General features: G+C 42.8%; 1 protein-coding gene across 2 annotated transcripts in view; it reads right to left on the bottom strand.

The window, feature by feature from the left end:
* LOC122793200 (FSD1-like protein) overlaps positions 1–21311 on the bottom strand; it is a 913201-nt gene that overhangs the window by 114566 nt on the left and 777324 nt on the right. For both annotated transcript variants that reach the window (XM_044061031.1, XM_044061032.1), the window contains exon 12: positions 5411–5499. In XM_044061031.1, coding sequence (XP_043916966.1) covers positions 5411–5499 — 89 coding nt within the window. The remainder of the gene's footprint in view (positions 1–5410; positions 5500–21311) is intronic.

Raw genomic sequence — 21311 nt, 5'->3', positions numbered from 1 at the left:
GGAGGCTCTAATAAAAAACTTACCAAAACAACAGAGGCTCCCAAAGCAGACACCCAAAAATCCACCACCTCAAAACAAAACACATGCAACACATACTTCAATGAATCAGTGTGTCAACCAATCACAGCCCTTAAGGCCAAACACCTTGCCTGATACACTAGTAATAGGTGACTCTATAGTCAGACACACTGATGTCCCGCTGACCAGGCTGAACAAGGAGAAGGTGACTGTGAGCTGTCTATCGGGAGCTAGGATCCGCCACATAACACACGCACTCAAGTCACTCCAAAGCAAGTACAAATATGACTCCGTCATTGTCCATGCTGGTGTGAATGACCTGAGACGTACCTCCCTGGACTACATGAAAAGAGACATAGAGGAGCTCTCCGATTATGTAGCCCAGGCTGGTATGACCCTGACCCTGAGCAGCATCTTGCCCTCACCAAGAATGATACCACAATACAAAGACAAGATGATCAGCTTTAACAATTGGCTCAAGTACTGGTGTCATTCTAAGGGGATCCAATGTCTGTCTGCCTGGGATGACATGTTGGACAAGCCATGCTGCTTCGCAAGGGATGGCTTACACCTGTCACCACTGGGCTTCCGGATATTGGCTAAGGCTCTTGCCACCCCCATAGTGCCTTTTTTAGGCAAGGCTCAAAAGACAAACCCACCTCCTTAGAAAACAATAATGGTAAAAAACTAAGGGTAATGCTGCTCAACGCCAGAAGTCTAAATCTCACGATGCAGGCACTTGATGCACTCCTTAGCATGGAGAACATCGATGTCTGTGCAGTAACTGAAACCTGGTTCAAGGCTCCTGAGAGCACCCCAGCGCTACCAGGCTATACCTCGTATCATGCTTTTCGGCCCTAAAACCCGGGCCGAACCACAAAGGGAGGGGGAGTGTCCATATTCATCAAGGACACCCACACCTCCAGGTTAGTAGCAACACATGAAGCATCAGAGACCATTCAGGTGCAACTAACCATAGGCAAAACTGCTATACAACTGGTAGCATGTTACAGACCACCCTCCCAATCTCAAGAACTCCACTCAGCCTTCCTGAAGACATTGAAGGATATGAATGTATCACAAAATACCATCATACTGGGAGACTTCAACTACCCAAACATAGATTGGGTACATTATTCTAGCCCTAATACCCTAGCCCAAAGGTTCCTGGAATTCATAAATTCAAATGCACTGGAACAATTAGTCACCTCTCCCACTAGGGGAGATAATATACTAGACCTGATCATCACAAACATTGGGACAAAATGCTCCACACCGGAAGTATACCCCTCACTAGTGAGATCTGACCACAAACTAATCACCCTGGATATACATATCCCACCTCCACCCCAGCACAAAAGACCACAGTGAAAAACTTCTCAAAAGCAGACTTCACTCTTCTTAAGACTGAGATGGTATCCTTTAAGCCCACTGTGCCAGTGGATACCACATCCCACAATGCCGAATCCTTCACAAATGCTTTCTATGGACATCTCCAAGAATGCATGGATCATGCAATCCCAAACAAATCCAAGTCCCTCTCCACCAAAGGTAAGCGTCCTGTCTGGTGGACCTCAGCCATAAACAAATTATATAACAAAAGAAGGAAGCTACTGCACGTCAGAGCAAAATCCCATGAAGGGAAGACATCTCTGATCAACATTAGCAAAAAACTACATTCTCTCATAAAAACATCCAAGGCCAACTTTGAGAGAAAAATCACTAAGGACACTAAAGATAACCACAAAGCCTTTTTCAGCTATGTTAGAAACCTGGGTGGAAACCCTCAGATATGCTCAGAGTTGGTTCACAACAATAAAAAATACACTGAACCCACAGATATTGCCAACATTCTGGCTGACAGGTTCAGTGCAATTTTCTCCCCTCCTTCACCCCCAAAAGAAGAAATACTTATCCCAGCTGAATGTAATCTCCCTGTCATCTCAGATGTCCAAGTGAGAACCGCCCTAAACAAAGCAAAAACACAGCATCAATGGGACCTGACGGTATCCCGGGTTGCGTGCTACGTGAACTCCAAGAGGAGCTAAACCCACACATAAAAATGCTATTTAACCTTAGCCTTACTTCGGGATATGTACCTGAACACTGGCGTACAGCAACAGTGGTCCCACTCCACAAGGGGGGTGCCTCTACAGACCCTGGAAACTACCGCCCCATAAGCTTAACCAGCCTGGTCTGCAAAGCTATGGAAAGAATCATTATGAAACTCATAAACAGAGACATAGGGGACCTACAGACACTTGACCCCACCCAGTTCGGCTTTGTAAAGGGCAGATCCTGCCTTTTAAACTTGGTTGACTTTTTCGAAACAGTCACTAGAGCCATTGACGAGGGCAAAGCACTCCATACAGCATACCTGGACTTGGCTAAGGCCTTCGACACAATACCCCACTCAGGCATCATAGATAAGCTCAACAGCTTAAAAGTAAACCCTTATGTCACTAGATGGGTTGCAAACTGGCTAAAGGACAGAACCCATAAAGTTAAAATCGCTGGAGTAATGTCAGACTCAAAGCCAGTCACAAGTGGTGTCCCACAGGGATCTGTCCTGGGACCCCTCTTGTTCGGCATTTATTTCTCAGATGTTAAAGCAAACACGGGAGGGCTGTGGCTGACAAAGTTCGCAGATGACTGCAAACTAGGCGCCATAGTCGATACACCAGCAGACACACACATCCTACAAAAAGGCCTCACAGAAACGGACAACTGGTGCCGGAGTCACGGCCTTAAACTAAATGCCAAAAAATGTATAGTCATCCCCTTTGGGAAAAACAAAGTACCCACAAATTATCACATAGACAGCAACCCACTGAGTATGGAAAAAGTAATCAGAGACCTAGGGACCCATGTCGACAGCGACCTCTCATTTGATACCCACGTTGCCAAAGTGGTTAGAAAAACATTCTACCTTGCACACCTCATCATGAAGGGATTCACATCCAGATCCAAGGATGTCATTGTACCCCTATATTCCTCCCTAATCAGCCCCATGATTGAGTACAATGCCCCATTTGGTATGTACCTCACCCGGCATTTGCAACAACTGGAGAGACCACAAAAGTACCTCACCAAGAGGATCAAGGGTCTCCAACATATGTCTTATTCTGCCAGACTAAAGAAACTTCAGCTCTATTCAGTAGCATACCGCCTGCTCAGAGGTGATCTCTGCCTGACGTACAAGGCCATGCCAATCAGGATCTGATGGACATGCTCCACCTCAAAAAAACCAAGTCCATCAGGACCACGAGAGCTAAAGACTTAAACCTCGGCACAAGTATGAATAGGACATGCTGGAGGGATAGATTCATAACCCAGAGGCTTCCCATGCTTTGGAACAAGATCCCAGTTCGTATTAGGCAGAGCCCCTCACTGACTCTCTTCAAGAGAAATCTTGATGAGTGGATGGGAGATCGTAAGTTTACCCCAGGGGTCACATCTGTGTCACTGCTAGACAGGGGCACAGTAAACTAATTCTATTATATAAGGGGACCTTCATTGTGTCACTACTAGACAGAGGCACAGTATTCTAAATTTATTCTGTACATTTTTGTACCATTTCATGGGGTGGCAAAAGCCACATCACTATGGCTAGGCTTACAAATGCCCCAGGGCAGATAGCCTAGTACTATACTATGAAACTTAACTAGACGTTGTTCCTGGCTTGCCTCTGAAAAGGGACTGTGTCTAGCACACTTAACTGGTTGCCAAATGTCATTATGATTATCATCATCAGTCATCATTATTGTCATTGTTATCATTTATTATCATCATTATTATTACTACTACTATATAGGCTCTTTGGGGCCAAAAGGTTCAAGGCTTTCTAGCCTCAAGAAGGGAGGCTATAGCCTTTAAATATCAGATGCTGAAAGATGTAACGATATATATTTATATATATATATATATATATATATATATATATATATATATATATATATATATATAAATACACACACACACATTTCTGGGTATACAGTCACACCTTGGCAATACGTAAAAAAACAAAAAAACAAAACAAAGGGGATGGGGAATGGGACGGATACTGCGACAGTGATTTATTAAAACATTTACTGCTATGTTAAGTTTACTTACACAAATGTACTATGTTCAACACTGGACTGATGTTGCAGCAGCGTAAGGTATTTGGGAAGATTAACAAAGCTTAGGAACATATATGGAGGAAGAGGAAGAAAAAAGTCCCGAGACCCTAGAGAATGGTCCTAGTAAAGCTTGTTCTGGACCTGGAAAAGGAATCTATGTATGGAGGACCAAGTTGCTGCTTCTAAAATTGTTTGTCAATAAAACTAAGAGCTAAAAACAAATCTATAAATAACACAGATAAAAGCTAGTTACAGTCCTAGCAGTTTCACATTAAAATATAAAACTCCACTGTGATGAACATAAGGAAAACCAGTAAAGACTAGCAGACTTTATGGTTAAATATCAGCTAGGGTCATGTAAAAGCTAAACAGGAAATACAATGCTGCACTGCAATAACAGAACTGCATAATTCAGGTCAGCTAACAAAATCGAAAATTCAAGTCAAAACAAGGAAAGTTGCTTGTAGTACAATACTCAGTTTGTACAACACTCCAGAGAAGGGCGGTCATGGTGGTGCAGCGATTAGTGTTGTCGCCTCACAGTAAGAGGTTCTCCAGTTCGATCCTCGGCTGGGGTGCCTTCTGTGCAGAATCTGCATGTCTTCCCTGTGGTCATGTGGATTTCCTCCGGGTGCTCCGGTTTCCTCCCACATCCCAAAGACATGCTGTAGGTGGATTGGACACTCTAAATTGGCCCTAGGCATGAGTGCATGGGTGCGTGTGTCTTCCGTGGAAGGTTAGGCACAGGGCTGGCAACTCGACACTGTAAAACTCTACTGCCAATCATGAGTGGACAGGTGATCCCCTGTGGTGACCCCTAAGTGGGAAAAGCCGAACGAAGAAGTACAACACTCCAGAAAATAAAGTTACTAAACTTGGCAGCTAACTAAACAAGGAGACTATCCTCAGTTGTCATATAATGCCATGCAGTCCATATTCTGCAAATTGCAGTACGTATCAAACACTGAAAAGCTCATTTAACAGCTATACAATTTTGAGATGCCACAACCAAAGAGCAGTGGATTACAATTAATAATATTATCAAAATAAGCTTAAAGAATGCATGGGTTTTCTACAAAACAAACAGTTTATTCCTCTGAACATAAAACTCGAGCCTGAAGTTTAAAAGAGCTTCAGCAACATGTTAATGATAATATTCATTCGTCAAGTCACACAAACACATACAAAATGGTTCACATATAGCGTGTGTATTATTATTTATTTGATTCTGAAAGTTATAGGCAAAATTATACTAAGAAAGAAGAACTTACCATAAAAGCTGGGACTAAGGGTTGTGTAAATTTTGTTTTGAAGGTATGAAGCAATTGCTTGGAGTCTGAATTAAAGAAGGAGAGTTGCCCTGAAAAAGAAAACAAAATCTAGTTATCAGAAGAGTTGCTCTGAAAAAAAATCTAGCTGTCAGCACTGGGTAACTAGAAGATTACTGGAAGTGAATTTAGCATATATAATACAGAACCATCAAATCTAACGGGGTCATGTACACCCTGTAGCAAAATGGAATTAATTCACCAAAAAGTGCTCTCCATAACCAGGCTACCAGACGTTCTGCGACATTATTTACGTTATGCACCTTTCAAATAAGCATCATCAAATTAAATACAACCCAAATTACAGACTACTTTAAAGATACAGTCTGGCACAGTTTAGTAAATACACAGGCTAGGCACCATGCACAAATTCTGAAACTCATGAGCTGACTTCAGCAGACTATTTATGCTGCTTATAATACCCCAACTAGTGTGACAGTGCCTTCATTAAAGTTACAGTCGCATTAAATGCTCCGGAACCATATTAAACCACTACTACAAAAACTGTGAAAGTCTGAAAGTGTAAACTACAACTTTAATGAACAAAAATGCTAGAAATCTTAATTTGTTTTGTATACTGCATCTTTTTCTATAATGTTGTGGTAGCAAGTCATTGCATATATTATAACAACCTCAAAGTATAAAGTGGAATGCAATAAAATGCAAACTACCAGGGTGCCTTAAACCAAGATTATTACTTTTCACGAAGATGACAAACGTTGAACCTAAACTCAGTTAAGGTTGTTGTTTCTTTTGGCTTTTCCCGGTTAGGGGTCACCACAGCGGAACTCCGGTCCGCTAATGACTGGTAGCTGATTTTTACGTGCCGAGTTACCAGCCATGACACACAACCTTCAATGAAGGTATGCCCATTCACGCATGTCTCCACGCAGAAGACGCTCTAGCTGAGAATCGAACCGGACAGCGGCTTACTGTGAGGCGACAACGCTACCGCAGCACCACCACCGCGGGTTAAACTCAGCTAAGGTATATTCCTTAAAAGAAGCTGTCTGTAGAGATTCCAAGTACTCTTTACATAGGTACTCACTATCTGTGCTTCACAGAACATTTTTCTAACACCAATGTCCGTAGATGCCTTGGACTTTCATTCTCTTCATATTCCACTCACTATTCCTGAACTAAGGACTTGTTGTGTCTTTCGGTTTTTCCCGGTTAGGGGTCACCACAGCGGAACTCCGGTCCGCTATTGATTGGCAGTAGATTTTTATGTGCCGAGTTGCCAGCCCTGACGCACAACCTTCAACGAAGGTATGCCCATTCATGCATGTCTCCACACAGAAGACGCTTTAGCTGAGAATCGAACAGGACAACGTCTTACTGTGAGGCGACAACGCTACCGCAGCACCACCGCCGCACTTCTATTCCTGAATTAAGGACCAAATTCCTAAAATACCTTCTTCTTAACTTCAAATGTTATCTATCTAGTTTATTTCTGGTGCAAACTTGTCACAAAGTCGGGGCATTCATTTTAATGTTTTACAAAATATCACTGAAGAACGTGCAGTTTATTTCCACATTTATTTTTCTTAATTCATATCACTCCAATCAGCAAGTAGTTGTATTTCCAAGAATGACTTGGTGCTGAATTTAAAGTTTTCAATAAAGCTGTTCTTATGAGGCAAAAAATCCTGAACTTAAGCAATGTTATTTGGGTCCTTTTTCTGCAGTAATATACATAATGAAGCAGCTATTTTCAAGTATGGTTTCTATGGCTTAATAACACCTCTCCATTATTATCAAATGCTACACTGTATGACATTTACAAATGATTCTTTTGTGCTGCTTTCAATGATGTCATTCCTCTCACCATTTTGTCAGTCTTCTACTACCTTCATTTTACAGTACTGCTTTCTGCAATGTCCCAGAATGTGCCCTTGTGAACAGGGCACAGCTCTAGTTGATTTACTGCTGCTTTCTATTTTTCCTTTTACTATCTTTCTTGTCCTGATTCCTGTACTACCAAATGCACACAAGGTTTTCCATACTGGCAGTTCTTCTCAACTAGCTGCTCTGAACACTTAATCTAGTGTGCTCTCACAAAAAAATGTTGCATACAGTAAGTGAACAAGATGTCCACTCTCACTTTTTCTAAAGACACAACTGCCTGTAAATGCCTATCTTGACTGCTGGCATGTCACCCCCCTCCCCCGAGCAAAAAAAGAGACAATTCTTTACATATTTACATATTCATTTGTTTTTAAAAAATGCAGTCCAATCATGACTTACAATAGAGAAAACAATATGCACACTGATAATTGGGCTTAACTGCGGTGGTGGTGCTGCGGTAGCGTTGTCGCCTCACAGTAAGACGTCCTGTTCGATTCTCAGCTAGAGCGTCTTCTGTGTTGAGACATGCGTGTATGAGCGTACCTTCATTGAAGGTTGTGCGTCAGGGCTGGCAACTCGGCATGTAAAAATCTACTGCCAATCATAAGCAGACCGAAGTTCCGCTGTGGTCGACCCCTAACCGGGAAAAGCCGAAAGACACAACACTGATAATTGGGCTTAAAACAGTGCGTCAAAAATTACACTACTTTTAATAGTAATTTTGAACTGAACTGAAAAAATATGGAATACATTGCATTTGATTTGATTAACATCAGTTAATGACTTTTTTTGTTGCTGAGTTTTAATAGTTAAGTGCAGGGTCACATACTTCTTGTATTTTTGTTCATTCAGTTTCTTTGGTAACTCAGGTGTTGGTGAAAGCTGGTGTGTCACCAAAAACATCGTGGCATGTCACCTTTGACGTGTGTCATAGGCTTTGCCATCACTGGTCTAAATCCTTCAAGTCTCACATTCCACTTTCTTACTCCCCTGTATGACTATAAACAAGTACCTGTATATCGCCTCTTTTTTCTCCAACTTGCTTAGTTCACAAGAAAAATGCAATTATGACACCCCTCTTTGATTAGTTTTCCTCAACCTCCTCACTGACTTCTTGCTTCTTTTTCTCTACAGCCTAAAATGCCTCCAGCAACTCTTTTTTTCATCCTATATCCAAACTATCTCCCCTAATAAAGTTCATCTTTTGAATTGCTAGAATGTTTTTGTCAATGAGTTGGTTCTTTTAAGTCATATACGTTAAGTGCTTTTTTTTCTTTAATTCTGAGAGCATGCAGCTGGTATGCAATGAAGCCATGCAGGGTGTAGGGCATGCACACCCTCTCTCATGCTGTCTTGACAGCCTTTCGCCAATCACTGCTCAGATAGCATGCACCTTGAATGCTGACTTACAGCTATAACTAAGAGTCATTCCCCCCAATTTGGATCTTCCTCCTCCTCAAATGACCTTCTGGCACCCAAGCCACAAACTCATTTTGGGTTGCCAGAGGCACAGACTGACCCACTATACCTGCCAGTGGGCTGGCATACATTTGAATGCCCTACTTTAGCTGTACTATTGCATCACTATTTCCACCCTTACCAAGGCTTACATTTCTTCTGGCAAAGCTTCCTGCAACCAAACACCATCAACAACTTTTCTAACACTGTGTACCAAAGTGAAATGCCTAGGATTACCGATTTCCATTCAGAAGCAGAAACTAGGGCTTGTGGGATGGCTTAAAACATCCCATTCCATTCCAGGGCAGGAGAAAGGAATGTCACAGGAAGAACGAAAAGTGCACATTGTGCAGAATAGTAATGTCTTGATTTGCACAGCTCATTATCAGATCTTCATACTTTCATATAGACAGTCAATAAGACACTGACACCCTGCTTGACTTTTGTCATACATTCATGGAGCTGAAGGAGAAGACTTTCAAGAAAACTTACTGTAAAAGAAGCTGCTGGGTTATCACAGCAGCATATGATACAGCTTCTAGCTGCAGAACATTTATGTGCAGATTTTTGTCCTTGCTGTAGTTAGTATATCTCTGCCATTACACAATCCAAGTTAAAGTACAATGTTGGGCTATCGAGGCTGCATCTGTGGTCAAATAACTTTCATTTTCCTGCTGTTTTTCCAAAATCATTATGTACTTATAATACCCGATCCATACATTTTAGTCCATCTAATATGACTTGTGGTTCCTTGAGTTGTAAGTCAGATCTAAACCAGCAAAACTAGTGCTCCAGCCTCAAGACCCCTTTAAGAATTCTTCTCCCATAATATGGTAGTATAAGCAGCCAACTCAGATCAGGTTTGGTGCCAAACAGCAGGCAAACAATTCAAGCCAGTGCATGACAAAAGAAAAGAAATTTCCTTCAGCTCTTACAGTGTGGCAATTGGAGGGGGAAATGTGGAAGGGTTATTGTATTGGACAGATATGAATGAATGGATCTAGCATTATGGCAAGTATCTGACTTTTGTATCTTAATCATTCCATTTGACCAGTCCTACTTGGGGGCAGAATCTCAAGCTAGAAGACGCATGGGTGGCATCGTGACATGTAGTGCTTTACAAATGTGTGTACAGCAAGACCATTTTGCTACTGAACAAATCTTGCCAACTAATGAATTCCTAAGGACAGCTGCTGAAGCAGCAACAGATCTGGTGGAAAGAGCCTTGGGTTTGCATGGTAAAGGGCTACTTTGAAAACAGTGTATATGACAAATGCAATATGAAAGCCATCCTGAAAGGATGATCTTGATCACCCAAAAGCCAATTTGTTGACTGCAAAGGAAATTAAATACCGCTAATCTTTTCCGAAAGACTTAGCTTTGTGGTAAAATCTAAATTGCCTTTGCACATCTAAGGTATGTAGCATATATTCAAACTTATTTAAATGATTTGTAAAAAAAAAAAAAAAAGACTGGTGAGTGAATAGGCTGGTTCATGTTAGCCTCAGAAGCCACGCTGGGAAGAAATGAGGGGATGATATGATGCAACATGGTCTGCAAATCAGATACTCTCCTGGCAAAAGTGATAGCCACCAGAGACAATTTTCCATGAGAAAATCTTGAAAGGCGTGGAGGAAGATGGTTCAAATGGAGGCTTTGTTAAAGCTTCCAGCACAAAACTGACTCCCTATTTGGAGGCTGAACTAGGGATATCTTATAGGTTCATACTAGGCTATCTGCCCTGGGGCATTTATAAGCCTAGCCCGATTGTGTTTGGCGTATGCCACCCCTTGATTTGAGTATGCTGTGCCCTTTTTCAAGTTTAGTTTACTGTGCCTCTGTCTAATAGTGACACGGAAGTAATCCCCGGGACAAACCTACGATCCCCCATCCACTCATCAAGATTCTTCTTGAAGAGAGTCAGTGAGGTGCTCTGCCTAACATGAATTGGAATTCTATTCCAGAGCGAAGGGAGCCTCTGGGTTATGAATCTGTCCCTCCAGCATGTTCTATTTATTTCTGTGCTGAGGTTCAAGTCCCTCGAGCGCGTGGCTCTAAGGGATTTAGATTTACTGAGGTGGAGCATGTCCATTAATTCTGGGTTGGACATAGCTTTATATGTCAGGCATAGATCACCTCGAAGTAGGCGGTATGCAACTGAGTAGAGCTGGAGTTTTTTTAACCGAGCAGCATATGGCATCTGTTTGAGTCCCTTGATCCTCCTGGTGAGGTACTTCTGGGGTCTTTCTAATTGCTGCAGGTGTCGGGTAAGGTACATCCCAAAGGGGGCATTGTATTCTATGATGGGTCTGATGAGGGATGAATAAAGGGGCACGATTACCTCTCTTGATCTAGATGTGAATCCTTTCATGATGAGGTGGGCTATGTAGAAGGTCTTTCTAACCACTTTGGCAATGTGGTTGAAAAAGGAGAGATTGCTATCAACTTGGGTCCCCAGATCCCTAATTACTTTCTCTGTACTTAATGGGTTACCACCTATGTGGTAATTTGTGGGCACATTGTTTTTGCCAAAGGGTATGACTATACACTTTTTGGCATTTAGCTTTAGACCATGGCTCTGGCACCAGTTATCCGTCTCTGCGAGACCTTTTTGAAGGATGTTTGTGTCAGCTGGAGAGTTGATTATGGCGCCCAGTTTGCAGTCATCTGCGAACTTGGTGAGCCATAGCCCTCCCACGTTGGCCTGTACCTCAGAAAAGTAAATACCGAACAAGAGAGGTCCCAGGACAGAACCTTGTGGGACGCCACTTGTGACCGGTTTCGAGTCTGACATGGCTCCAGCAACTCTGACTCTGTGGGTTTTGTCTTTGAGCCAGTTTGCGACCCATCTTGTGACATAGGGGTTTATATTTAGGCTGGATAGCTTATCTATGATGCCTGAGTGGGATATTGTGTCAAATGCCTTTGTGAGGTCCAGATAGGCTGTGTGGACTACCTTCCCTTCATCTATGGCCTTGGTGACTGTTTCGAAGAAGTCGACCAAGTTCAAAAGGCAGGATCTGCCCTTGACGAAACCAAAGTGGGTAGGATCTAGTGTCTGTAGGTCCCCAATGTCTTTGTTTATGAGTTCCATGATGATCCTCTCCATAGCCTTCCAGACTAGGCTAGTCAGGCTTATGGGGCGATAGTTTCCAGGGTCCGGAGAAGTGTCACCTTTGTGGAGTGGGACCACTGTTGCTGTACGCCATTCTTTGGGCACATATCCTGTAGTGAGGCTGAGATTGTACAGCAGTTTTACTTGAGGGATTAGTTCTTCTTGGAGTTCATGTAGGACGCAACCCGGGACGCCATCTGGTCCCATGGAAGCAGTGTTTTTTGCTTTGGAGATGGCGGCCTTCACCTGAGCATCAGAGATGTTTGGGAGGCTGCACTCTGCCGGGATAGATACTTGCTCTTTTGGGGGGAGGGGGTGGAGAAGTTTGCACTGAACCTGTCTGCCAGGATATTGGCGATGTCTGTGGGTTCAGTGTATTTTTTGTCACTTAGAATCAACTCAGAACAAGTCTGGGAGTTGCATCCCAGGTTCCTAACATAACTGAAAAAAGCCTTATGATTGTCTTTAGTGTCCTGTGCAATTTTTCTCTCGAAGCTGGCCTTGCAGGATTTTATGAGGGATCGTAATTTTTTGCTAGTACTGATCAGAGATGCCTTCCCTTTTAGGGATTTTGCTCTATCATGTAGTAGCTTCCTCCTTCTGTTGTACAGTTTATTTATGGATGGGGTCCACCAGACTGGACGCCTGCCTTTGGATGATTAGGTCTTGATTTTGTTTGGGATAGCATGATCCATGCATTCCTGGAGATGTCCGTAGAATGCATTTATATAGGATTCTGCAGTTTGGGCCGTAGTTTCCACTGGCCCTGTGGCCTTGAAGGATTCCACTTCGGTTTTGAGAAGTGTGAAGTTCGCTTTTGAGAAGTTTTTCACTGTGGTTTTCTGGGCTGGGGGTGGGGTCGGGATGTGGATATCCAGTGAAATTAATTTATGGTCTGATCTTACCAATGAGGGATATACTTCTGGTATGGAGCATAGAGTCCCCATGTTGGTAATGATCAGGTCTAGTATGTTTTCCCCTCTTGTGGGAGTGGTGACTAGTTGTTCCATAGCATTTGAGTTTATAAATTCCAGGAACCTTTGGGCTAAGGTGCTGGGGCTTGAGTAATGCTCCCAGTCTATGTTTGGGTAGTTGACGTTGCCCAATATAATGGTGTTCGGAGAGATCTTCATGTTCTCCAATGTTTTCAGGAAAGCCGAGTGGGATTCCTGACTTTGAGAGGGTGGTCTGTAGGATGCTATAAACTGAAAAGCAGTCTTTCCCACTGTCAGTTGCACATGGATGGTCTCCGATACTTCGTGCAATGCCACTAACCTGGAGGTGTGGATATCCTTGATAAATATGGAAACTCCCCCTCCTTTTGTGGTTCGGTCCGGGTTTTGGGGCCGAAAAGCATGATATGAGGTATAACCTGGTAGTGCTGGGGTGCTCTCTGGAGCCTTGAACCAGGTTTCTGTCACTGCACAGATATCAATGTTCTCCATACTGAGGAGAGCTTTGAGTGCATGCATCTTGAGGTTAAGACTTCTGGCGTTTAGCAGCATTACCCTTAGTTTCTTGTTCCTTGTGCTGTCTATGGAGGTGGGTTTGACTTTTGAGCCTTGCCTAAAAAAGGCACTATGGGGGTGGCAAGAGCCTTTGCCAATATCCGAAAGCCCAGGGGTGACAGGTGCAAGCCGTCCCTAGCGAAGCAACGTGGCTTGTCGAGCATGTCATCCCAGGCTGACAGACACTGGATCCCCTTTGAATGACACCAAAATTTCAGCCAATTGTTAAAATCAATCATTTTGTCTTTATACTGTGGCATCATTCTAGGTGAGGGTAAGATGCTGCTCAAGGTCAGTGTCATACTGACCTGGGCTACATGATCAGAGAGCTCCTCTATGTCTCTTTTCATGTAGTCGAGGGAGGTACATCTCAGGTCATTCACGCCAGCATGTACAATGACTGAGTCATATTTGTATTTGCTTTGGAGTGACCTGAGTGCTTGCGTTATGTGGTGGATCCTAGCACCCGACAGGCAGCTCACTGTGACCTTCTCTTTATTCAGCCTGGTGAGCGGGACGTCAGTGTGTCTGACAATAGAGTCACCTATTACAAGAGTATCAGGTGTGTTATTCAGCCTTAAGGGCTGTGACTGCTTGGCACACTGACTTTGTGTGCTATGTGTTGTACGTGTTTTGTTTTGGGGTAGCGTTTGCTTGGATGTCTGCTTTGGAGGTCTCTGTTGCTTAGGCAGATTTTTGTTTAGAGCCTCTGAGTATGTTTTTGTGTTTTTATGTGTTTGGCTCGCTGTTGTGGTGGGACTATGTGATACTGGAATTGTGTTGTGTGAGGTTACCTTCTCCTCCTGACTGGTTACACCAGTTTTGAGATGACAGAGCTCAGCCTCCAGTTTGGCTATATGGTTGCATCTCTCACATATATTTGAACCTGTTTGGAGGAGGAGAGGGTTGTCCGTGTACATGAGACAGTTGTAACATTGCCTCAAAATTCCCAGATTCACCAGCTGGACTGAAGAGGAAACCATTGACTGAACTTTGGACATGCTAGAGTAATATAGGGAACTGAATTAAAACGGACCAATAGGGGACAAGGTAATCGCAGAGAGTATAAGAGTAAGTAGTGCTTATGGTTTATTAGTGCTAACTTGTAAAATTACTTATTTGGACCAGTGAGGGGCCTTAGAATGAGAATATGGTGTTTAATTTGAGAGAGCAGTTCTAAGGGAAAAAGTGAAGAGCAGACTTTGTGAAGCCAGGAATAGTTTAAACCCAATTAGGCTGCGCTGCCCGATGTTGCGCTATGCGCAAAACCACGCAAAAGAGGGTTCTAAGAGAGGGAGATCAAGGAGTTAGGAATTGACCCAAAATGGCCAATAAAACTACAGTTTCAAGGCAGTAACCACTCCCACAGGGGCAGGCAGGCTGCCCAATGTTTATCACTGCCACTGATGAACACAGATGTTTATCACTGCCACTGATGAACACAGAGACTTCCCTTTAGCCAAAGCAAACAATGGCCTCCAAGAAACTTACAAACAGTTCAGAACAGCAAATCTGTAACTGAACTTTTTTAAATCTCAGAAAAGTGGGAAAAAAAGCAAGATTTTTTGTTTTTTTGTTTTTTTTAAGGAAAGCAGAGGTTCACAAGTATCAACAAGTTAGAACAGTGCAGTAAATGACCCCACACTTGAGTGCTAGGCCAGAGACAGATAAAATGCAAGTTTTAAGAGAAAAACGATTTTAAAAATAAGTGCAGGCAGGAAATTCAGTAATCAGCTCTAGGTTGTGTTCTAAATACAGTTACCAACACAGAAATCAAATTCAACAAGCCAGAAAATGCTCAAAAGTAGGCGGCAATGCAGAAAAACTTAACAAATAATCTGAAGCAAAATACTTAAAATCACAAAAGTGGCTCCTTTCTTCTCTCAGCGTTTTCTCCTCTTGGTGGGTGCTTCACCAACAGCCAACAAGTCCAAAAAGATGCCAAAACCACGAGGCAATCGGGTTTTAGGAGAGGGAGATCAAGGAGTTAGGAATTGACCCAAAATGGCCAATAAAACTACAGTTTCAAGGCAGTAACCACTCCCACAGGGGCAGGCAGGCTGCTCAATGCTTATCACTGCCACTGATGAACAGAGACTTCCCTTTAGCCCAAGCAAACAATGGCCTCCAAGAAACTTACAAACAGTTCAGAACAGCAAATCTGTAACTGAACTTTTTTAAATCTCAGAAAAGTGGGAAAAAAGCAAGATTTTTTTTTTTAAGGAAAGCAGAGGTTCACAAGTATCAACAAGTTAGAACAGTGCAGTAAATGACCCCACACTTGAGTGCAGGGCCAGAGACAGATAAAATGCAAGTTTTAAGAAAAAAAACAATTTTAAAAATAAGTGCAGGCAGGAAATTCAGTAATCAGCTCTAGGTTGTGTTCTAAATACAGTTACCAACACAGAAATCAAATTTAACAAGCCAGAAAATGCTCAAAAGTAGGCGGCAATGCAGAAAAACTTAACAAATAATCTGAAGCAAAATACTTAAAATCTCAAAAGTGGCTCCTTTCTTCTCTCAGCGTTTTCTCCTCTTGGTGGGTGCTTCACCAACAGCCAAGAAGTCCAAAAAAAGGTAATTCTTTTTGGGTCATAGGTTAGTACTATGTTAACTGCCATTGTGAGCCATTTTAAGCCTAGCCAATTATCCCTTGTGAGACTCAAACCCTGCACTTTGTGTTTGTAAGGCAAACACCTTAACCATTAGGCCACCCTCTCAACCCCTATCTCTTTGATAAAGGCTTTGCAAAGTTTATGAGAGGTCATAGAGTGGGCTTCCAGGCCATCATCAAAACTAGAAATGGCTGCTAACTGAATTTTACTTGTAGAAAAGCTGGAATCTCAGTTGAACACTAGCCAAAATCCACAAAATATCTGGAAGAAAAGCAGAGAAGGGATTAATCCTCCCAAGAAGATGCCCAGATCACAAAACTTTTTGACTTCCCATGATAAAGTTTGCATGTGGATACTTTTTGTGTAGGAGATAGAATTCTGACTATGTCAGAAGATAAAGGTGGGTGACTGGCCATCACTTGAAGTAGAAAAACATCTAATTAGTTTTAGGTTGTGAGAGTCTGCATGGGTCTTCCCAAATGGATAGGAAAAAATATCCTGTCTGGGATCCAAAATTTGGGGGTGGAAGGGTCATCTGATGTCAGGCCTTAGAAGGGGAAACCCTGGACCAATAGGACCAATGAGGATCACAGTGTCTTTGCATCTGATCACTTTCTGAAGAAATCTGGGAATTATGGGCAAAATAGGATAAGTATATACCAGACTAGGAGGCTACAGTGTTTCTCAGGGACTCTCTCTTTCTGTCTTCGGGGGGGGGGGGGGGTCATGGCAAAGAACTTTTTGCATTTGGCATTGAATGGAGAAGTGAATACTTTGGAGCAAGGATGGCCCAATGGCTGAAAACAGATTGAGAGACCATTCATTAGACATCAGGATGGTCCTGCTTAGCCCATCTGTAAGACAAATGAGGGTCCTGGGAATGTGTGTTGCAACTATAAAGCGATGAAAAGCAATTGCCCACTGCCTCATCCTCATTACTTCCTTGCATATGGCTTAAGATCTGGCTCCCCCTTGCTTGCTGATGTACCAAACAACTGACACATTTGTCCACTGGGATTGAGGTCACCCATGGAGGAAATTGGTCCTGAAGTTTCTGTAATGCAAGAAGGACTGCCTATATCTCCAAGGCACTGATGTGAAGGTTGGCCTCTTCTTGACTCCATAACACTTGAATCACCCCACCTTTAATGTCCCTGTACCCCCAACGCAAGGAGTCTCCATGGTCACTATTGCTGCCAGTGGTGGGAAGACAAACAGTTTCTCTGAATGTTTCCAAGGAGAATCTACCCACCATCTTAACTGCAGCTTGTAAAGGTCAGATATGACAATTGGGGTTAAAAGAGGTTGAGAAAACGGAGGCCACTTAGCTTTTAACAGCAAATCTTGAATCCTCATGTGAAAATGAGCAAAAGGGACCATCAGAATAAATGAGCCCATTAATTCCAGAACTTTTGAGGATGAGGGCAGCTGTTGAAGAGGGAGAGAGAAGAAGGATCTGTACACTATTCTTTACAGTCTGCAGTCTGTCTTGGGGAAGGGACGCTATGGATGTATTCATGTCTAGATGACATCCGATGAACTGAATAGCTTATGCTGGTGGAAGAAGTGATTTCTGGTAGATTAAAGACGTGTCAAGAACAGACAGAGCTGGAACAAGCACTCCCTGGTTATAACTAAGGATTCCACTGTTACAGCACCTAGAAGCCAGTCATCAAGGTAGGGAAAGACATGAATTCCATGAAGCTATACATCAGCTGCTATGCTTGCCATAAATTTGGTGAACACCTGGGGCGGCTGTGGTGAGACTGAAGGGCAGGGCTCTGAACTGGAAGTGACAAGCTCTCAGGTAAAGGTGAAGGAATAGCCAGGATACTTTTGCTATTCTGAAGTGGAGACGTGTCTTAGAGAACATTCAGTCATTTGCCTGAATGCCTTCCTCACACAAATGTTTAAATGACTGAGGTCCTTATTTTTATTTGGAACTGCAAAGAACCTTGAATAGAAACCTGATGTGGCCTGTTCTGGTGGAACCTCTTAAATGGCGCTTTTCTTGAAACAGAGAAGAAGTTCTCTTCTGGCTGTCTGTAGCTGATGGTGTGGTCTATCTGGGAGTGGCAATCTCAAATTTGAGGGATTTGGGGAAAACAGAATTGGATAAACTCTGGATATTATCATTCTTGCCCATTTGTCCTATGTGATGGTCATCCACCCACACAAGATAGTAGGGAGACAAACAACCCCTGACTGACAGTCAGGCAGCCCTTTAAGGACAAGTGGAATTGCTGGTCTGAAAAGGACCCATTGAATCCCTGATTCTGTGGACCCCTTAAGCCTCTGGCCTGGCATCCACTGAAGAGGTTGCCTTTGTCTTGGCCATCCTTGTCAGAAGTTGATTCAAATGGTTGACACCTGGATTTCCTAAACCAGAGATATTTGGGACGCCTTTGGTTCCTACTGCAAGATTTTTGCTGTGTCTCAAATTTTACTCAGACAGCAGAACGTGTTTTGCCATCCTGTTCACACTTCTGAATTCTCTCTTTTACAGCAGTACTAATAAAGCTGAGCCATCACAGGGGGGATTAGCAAAGGATGTTGTTTTACAAAGTCACATGGGTGCAGTCAAGCCTAACTACATTGCAACACCAGCCCCAGCAGCCTAAGCTACGCCATCACCTGCACTGTGCATAAGCTGCATGTTGGAGGTACTTGGTTCCTGTAGTCTGATGCAGGCAGTGTTCATAGAGTGGACAGTTTCTTTCATGCCAAATCCCTCTGAAAATGACTTGTGTGAGTGCCGAACTTCAGGGCCCTAAACATGAAAGTGCCAAACGTATACGTCCACTTCCCTAATCTGTCATGGACTCCTTACTGGGTGGATGGACAGTATATGTTTCCTCAGTCAGCTCTCTTTTGGTAGCCACTGCCACAATAATGAAATCAAACAGACTTGGCCCAATGCTCTCTGTTCTTGTCAAATATTGTCCGGCTTCAGAAGCACCAATTCACATGTGTCAGGCACCTGGCATGTCACACATGCCAGGCTCCTGTCATGATCCCCTAACAGCCAGGTCAATTAGTTTGTCAGCTAGTAGGACCACTCACGAAATAGAGGGTACTGAGCTGTATGTTTCAGAGAACCTCCTCATCCTTGGGGGGGGGGTGTCAATGGGCCGGACTCCCCTCTGATAACCAAGCTCAAGTATCTTACCAGAAGTGGCATATTCCAGAGGGGACATGGGGGGAACCTTCTTGATCCCCTAGGTCTGTGTCTGAAGTGACCGACTCTGATGGGGAGTCAGTTTGCCTCCTCTTACACATCCAGTTTCCTGGAATGTCAGGTGGTATGGCCAGGCTCCTCAGAGGAAGACTCCTACTATTGATCAGTAATTTTGAAGCCTGATCTTTGAATCTGACTCATGGATGCATGTTGGGGCTGAGACAAAGAAATAGAGGGAGTCATGGGTTGAAGCCGACCTCAAAGAAGTCTGAATGTATAATCTCAATGGAGATGATATAATCTTCCCAGTAATGTGATTTCAGAAGGGATATTGCTGCATTTGATGAGTTAAGTGCCTCAATGTATTTTCTTGCTTGCCTTTATTTATTTTTTGGGTACATTTTTTTAATAAAATTTAAAACTTTAAAACCTCATAAACTTTTTATTAAACCATGGTCCAAAAGAATTAGTTTCCCCAGTTGGGACATTGCTATAAATTAATGTCTGATACATCCATAGACTTGAATGGGGCACCTTCACGTATGCATAGTGGTGTGACCATTAATGTATGGACGCAACAGACATTAACCTATGCTAAAGGTTAAACTTCCCTGTTTTTTCATTGTGATGTCAGTGAAAGAAAACAACATATTTTAAAATTAATTTTATATATGAAGGAGATGACTGAAATGTTCAAGATCAGGGGAAAAGTACTGTTTGGCAGTCTATGCACTGCATGCTGTGCTGCTAAGGTATGTTTTTGAACATCAGCAAATCACTTTACCCTGAAAAGCTATACCAATCTTGGGTAGATCCATGGAACCCACCTCAGTAACTGAATCAGCTCCTCATGCAGGATAACTGGGAAGGTATTCTTTAAGAGGAAAAGGTGGTAGGCTTTGGCTTCAAGGATGGGATCGATGTTAGAGACTCAAAGGTTGAGATTTCAGACACTGGCAAAGAAGCAATACAAAACAACTCTGATGAAGGTGTCAAAGACATGGCTTTGAGATGTTGGTCCTGAGACAAACTCTGCTTTGCCAGTCTCAGAGTTGAGTGCTTCAGATCAGAGAGACAAGCTTGGTCTGCTCTGTGCTTAAGGAATAGAATTCAGGTGCAGGATCAGTTTTGCAACCACTGGAGATGAAACGTGCATCACAGAAGGAGCTAATACAGGGGATGCTGGGCCAGCCCCATACACCCTTGAATCTGAAGGGGAAGGGAGGACTCCCATCACCCTCTGTGTCTTGAGAAAGTCCCACAAGCGATCCAGATATGCTTCTGACTTGAAGGAATGGGATGAAGGTGGAAGAGAATTCGAGACATTCCCCTCCCTGAGTAGGTCCTGCTTACAAGTTCTCCTTGGACATTTGCCGAGGTGACCATTGGCTCAGACAGCTGTGGAGCTAAAACAGGTGACAGTGTTGGAGTTGATGCAGAGTAAACTCAGTCCTTGAAATGTTTAGAGTCAGGGGCTGCTCTTAAACTTCGGGTCTTCTCTTTTGAGAACTTGCTTCTCTAGCTTGTGTTTTTCAGTGATTTTTTTCATTGTTGGAAACTTTTTGAGTTTTTCTTCTCTGGATACGGAGGCAGTAAACCATTAACTACCAACTTTGTTCTATGGGCCCAAAGGCCTTACATATAGGAAAATCCTGAGATAAATTATCTACTCCCAAACACACCACACAGAATTCATGGATGTCTTAGATTGGGATTTTATCACTGCATTTTGGCAATTGTTAAAAATCTTATCATTCTCCTTAATGTCCAAAATGAAGCACTACAGACGCAATGAAAAACTAGAAAACCAAAAACTTCTCTAATAATGCCCAACGAAATGAGTAACTACCCAGCAAGATTTTTATTTTATTTATTTTGTTTTTGTTTACTGGGTATGTCTGTCTGGGTTTCTTCAAAAAATCCTTTTCACTGGAGGCCCAGGGAGAAAAGCTCCAACATATTACAAACATTTTTAAACAGACATTCAGTAATATTTGTGAACAGACATTAAGCAATATACATTGACAATTACACATTTGGTAATTAGATTACCTTCATATAAAACAAAGGCAACTATCACACTATAAATGATACTAATGTATTAGAAGATGTTGAGCATAGA

Source organism: Protopterus annectens, chromosome 2.part0 (assembly GCF_019279795.1).
Source record: "Protopterus annectens isolate FY-2018-M chromosome 2.part0, PAN1.0, whole genome shotgun sequence".
NCBI lineage: Eukaryota > Metazoa > Chordata > Ceratodontiformes > Protopteridae > Protopterus > Protopterus annectens.
The sequence above is the reverse complement of the archived record's forward strand: the minus strand, read 5'-3'. Positions and strand labels throughout refer to the sequence as shown.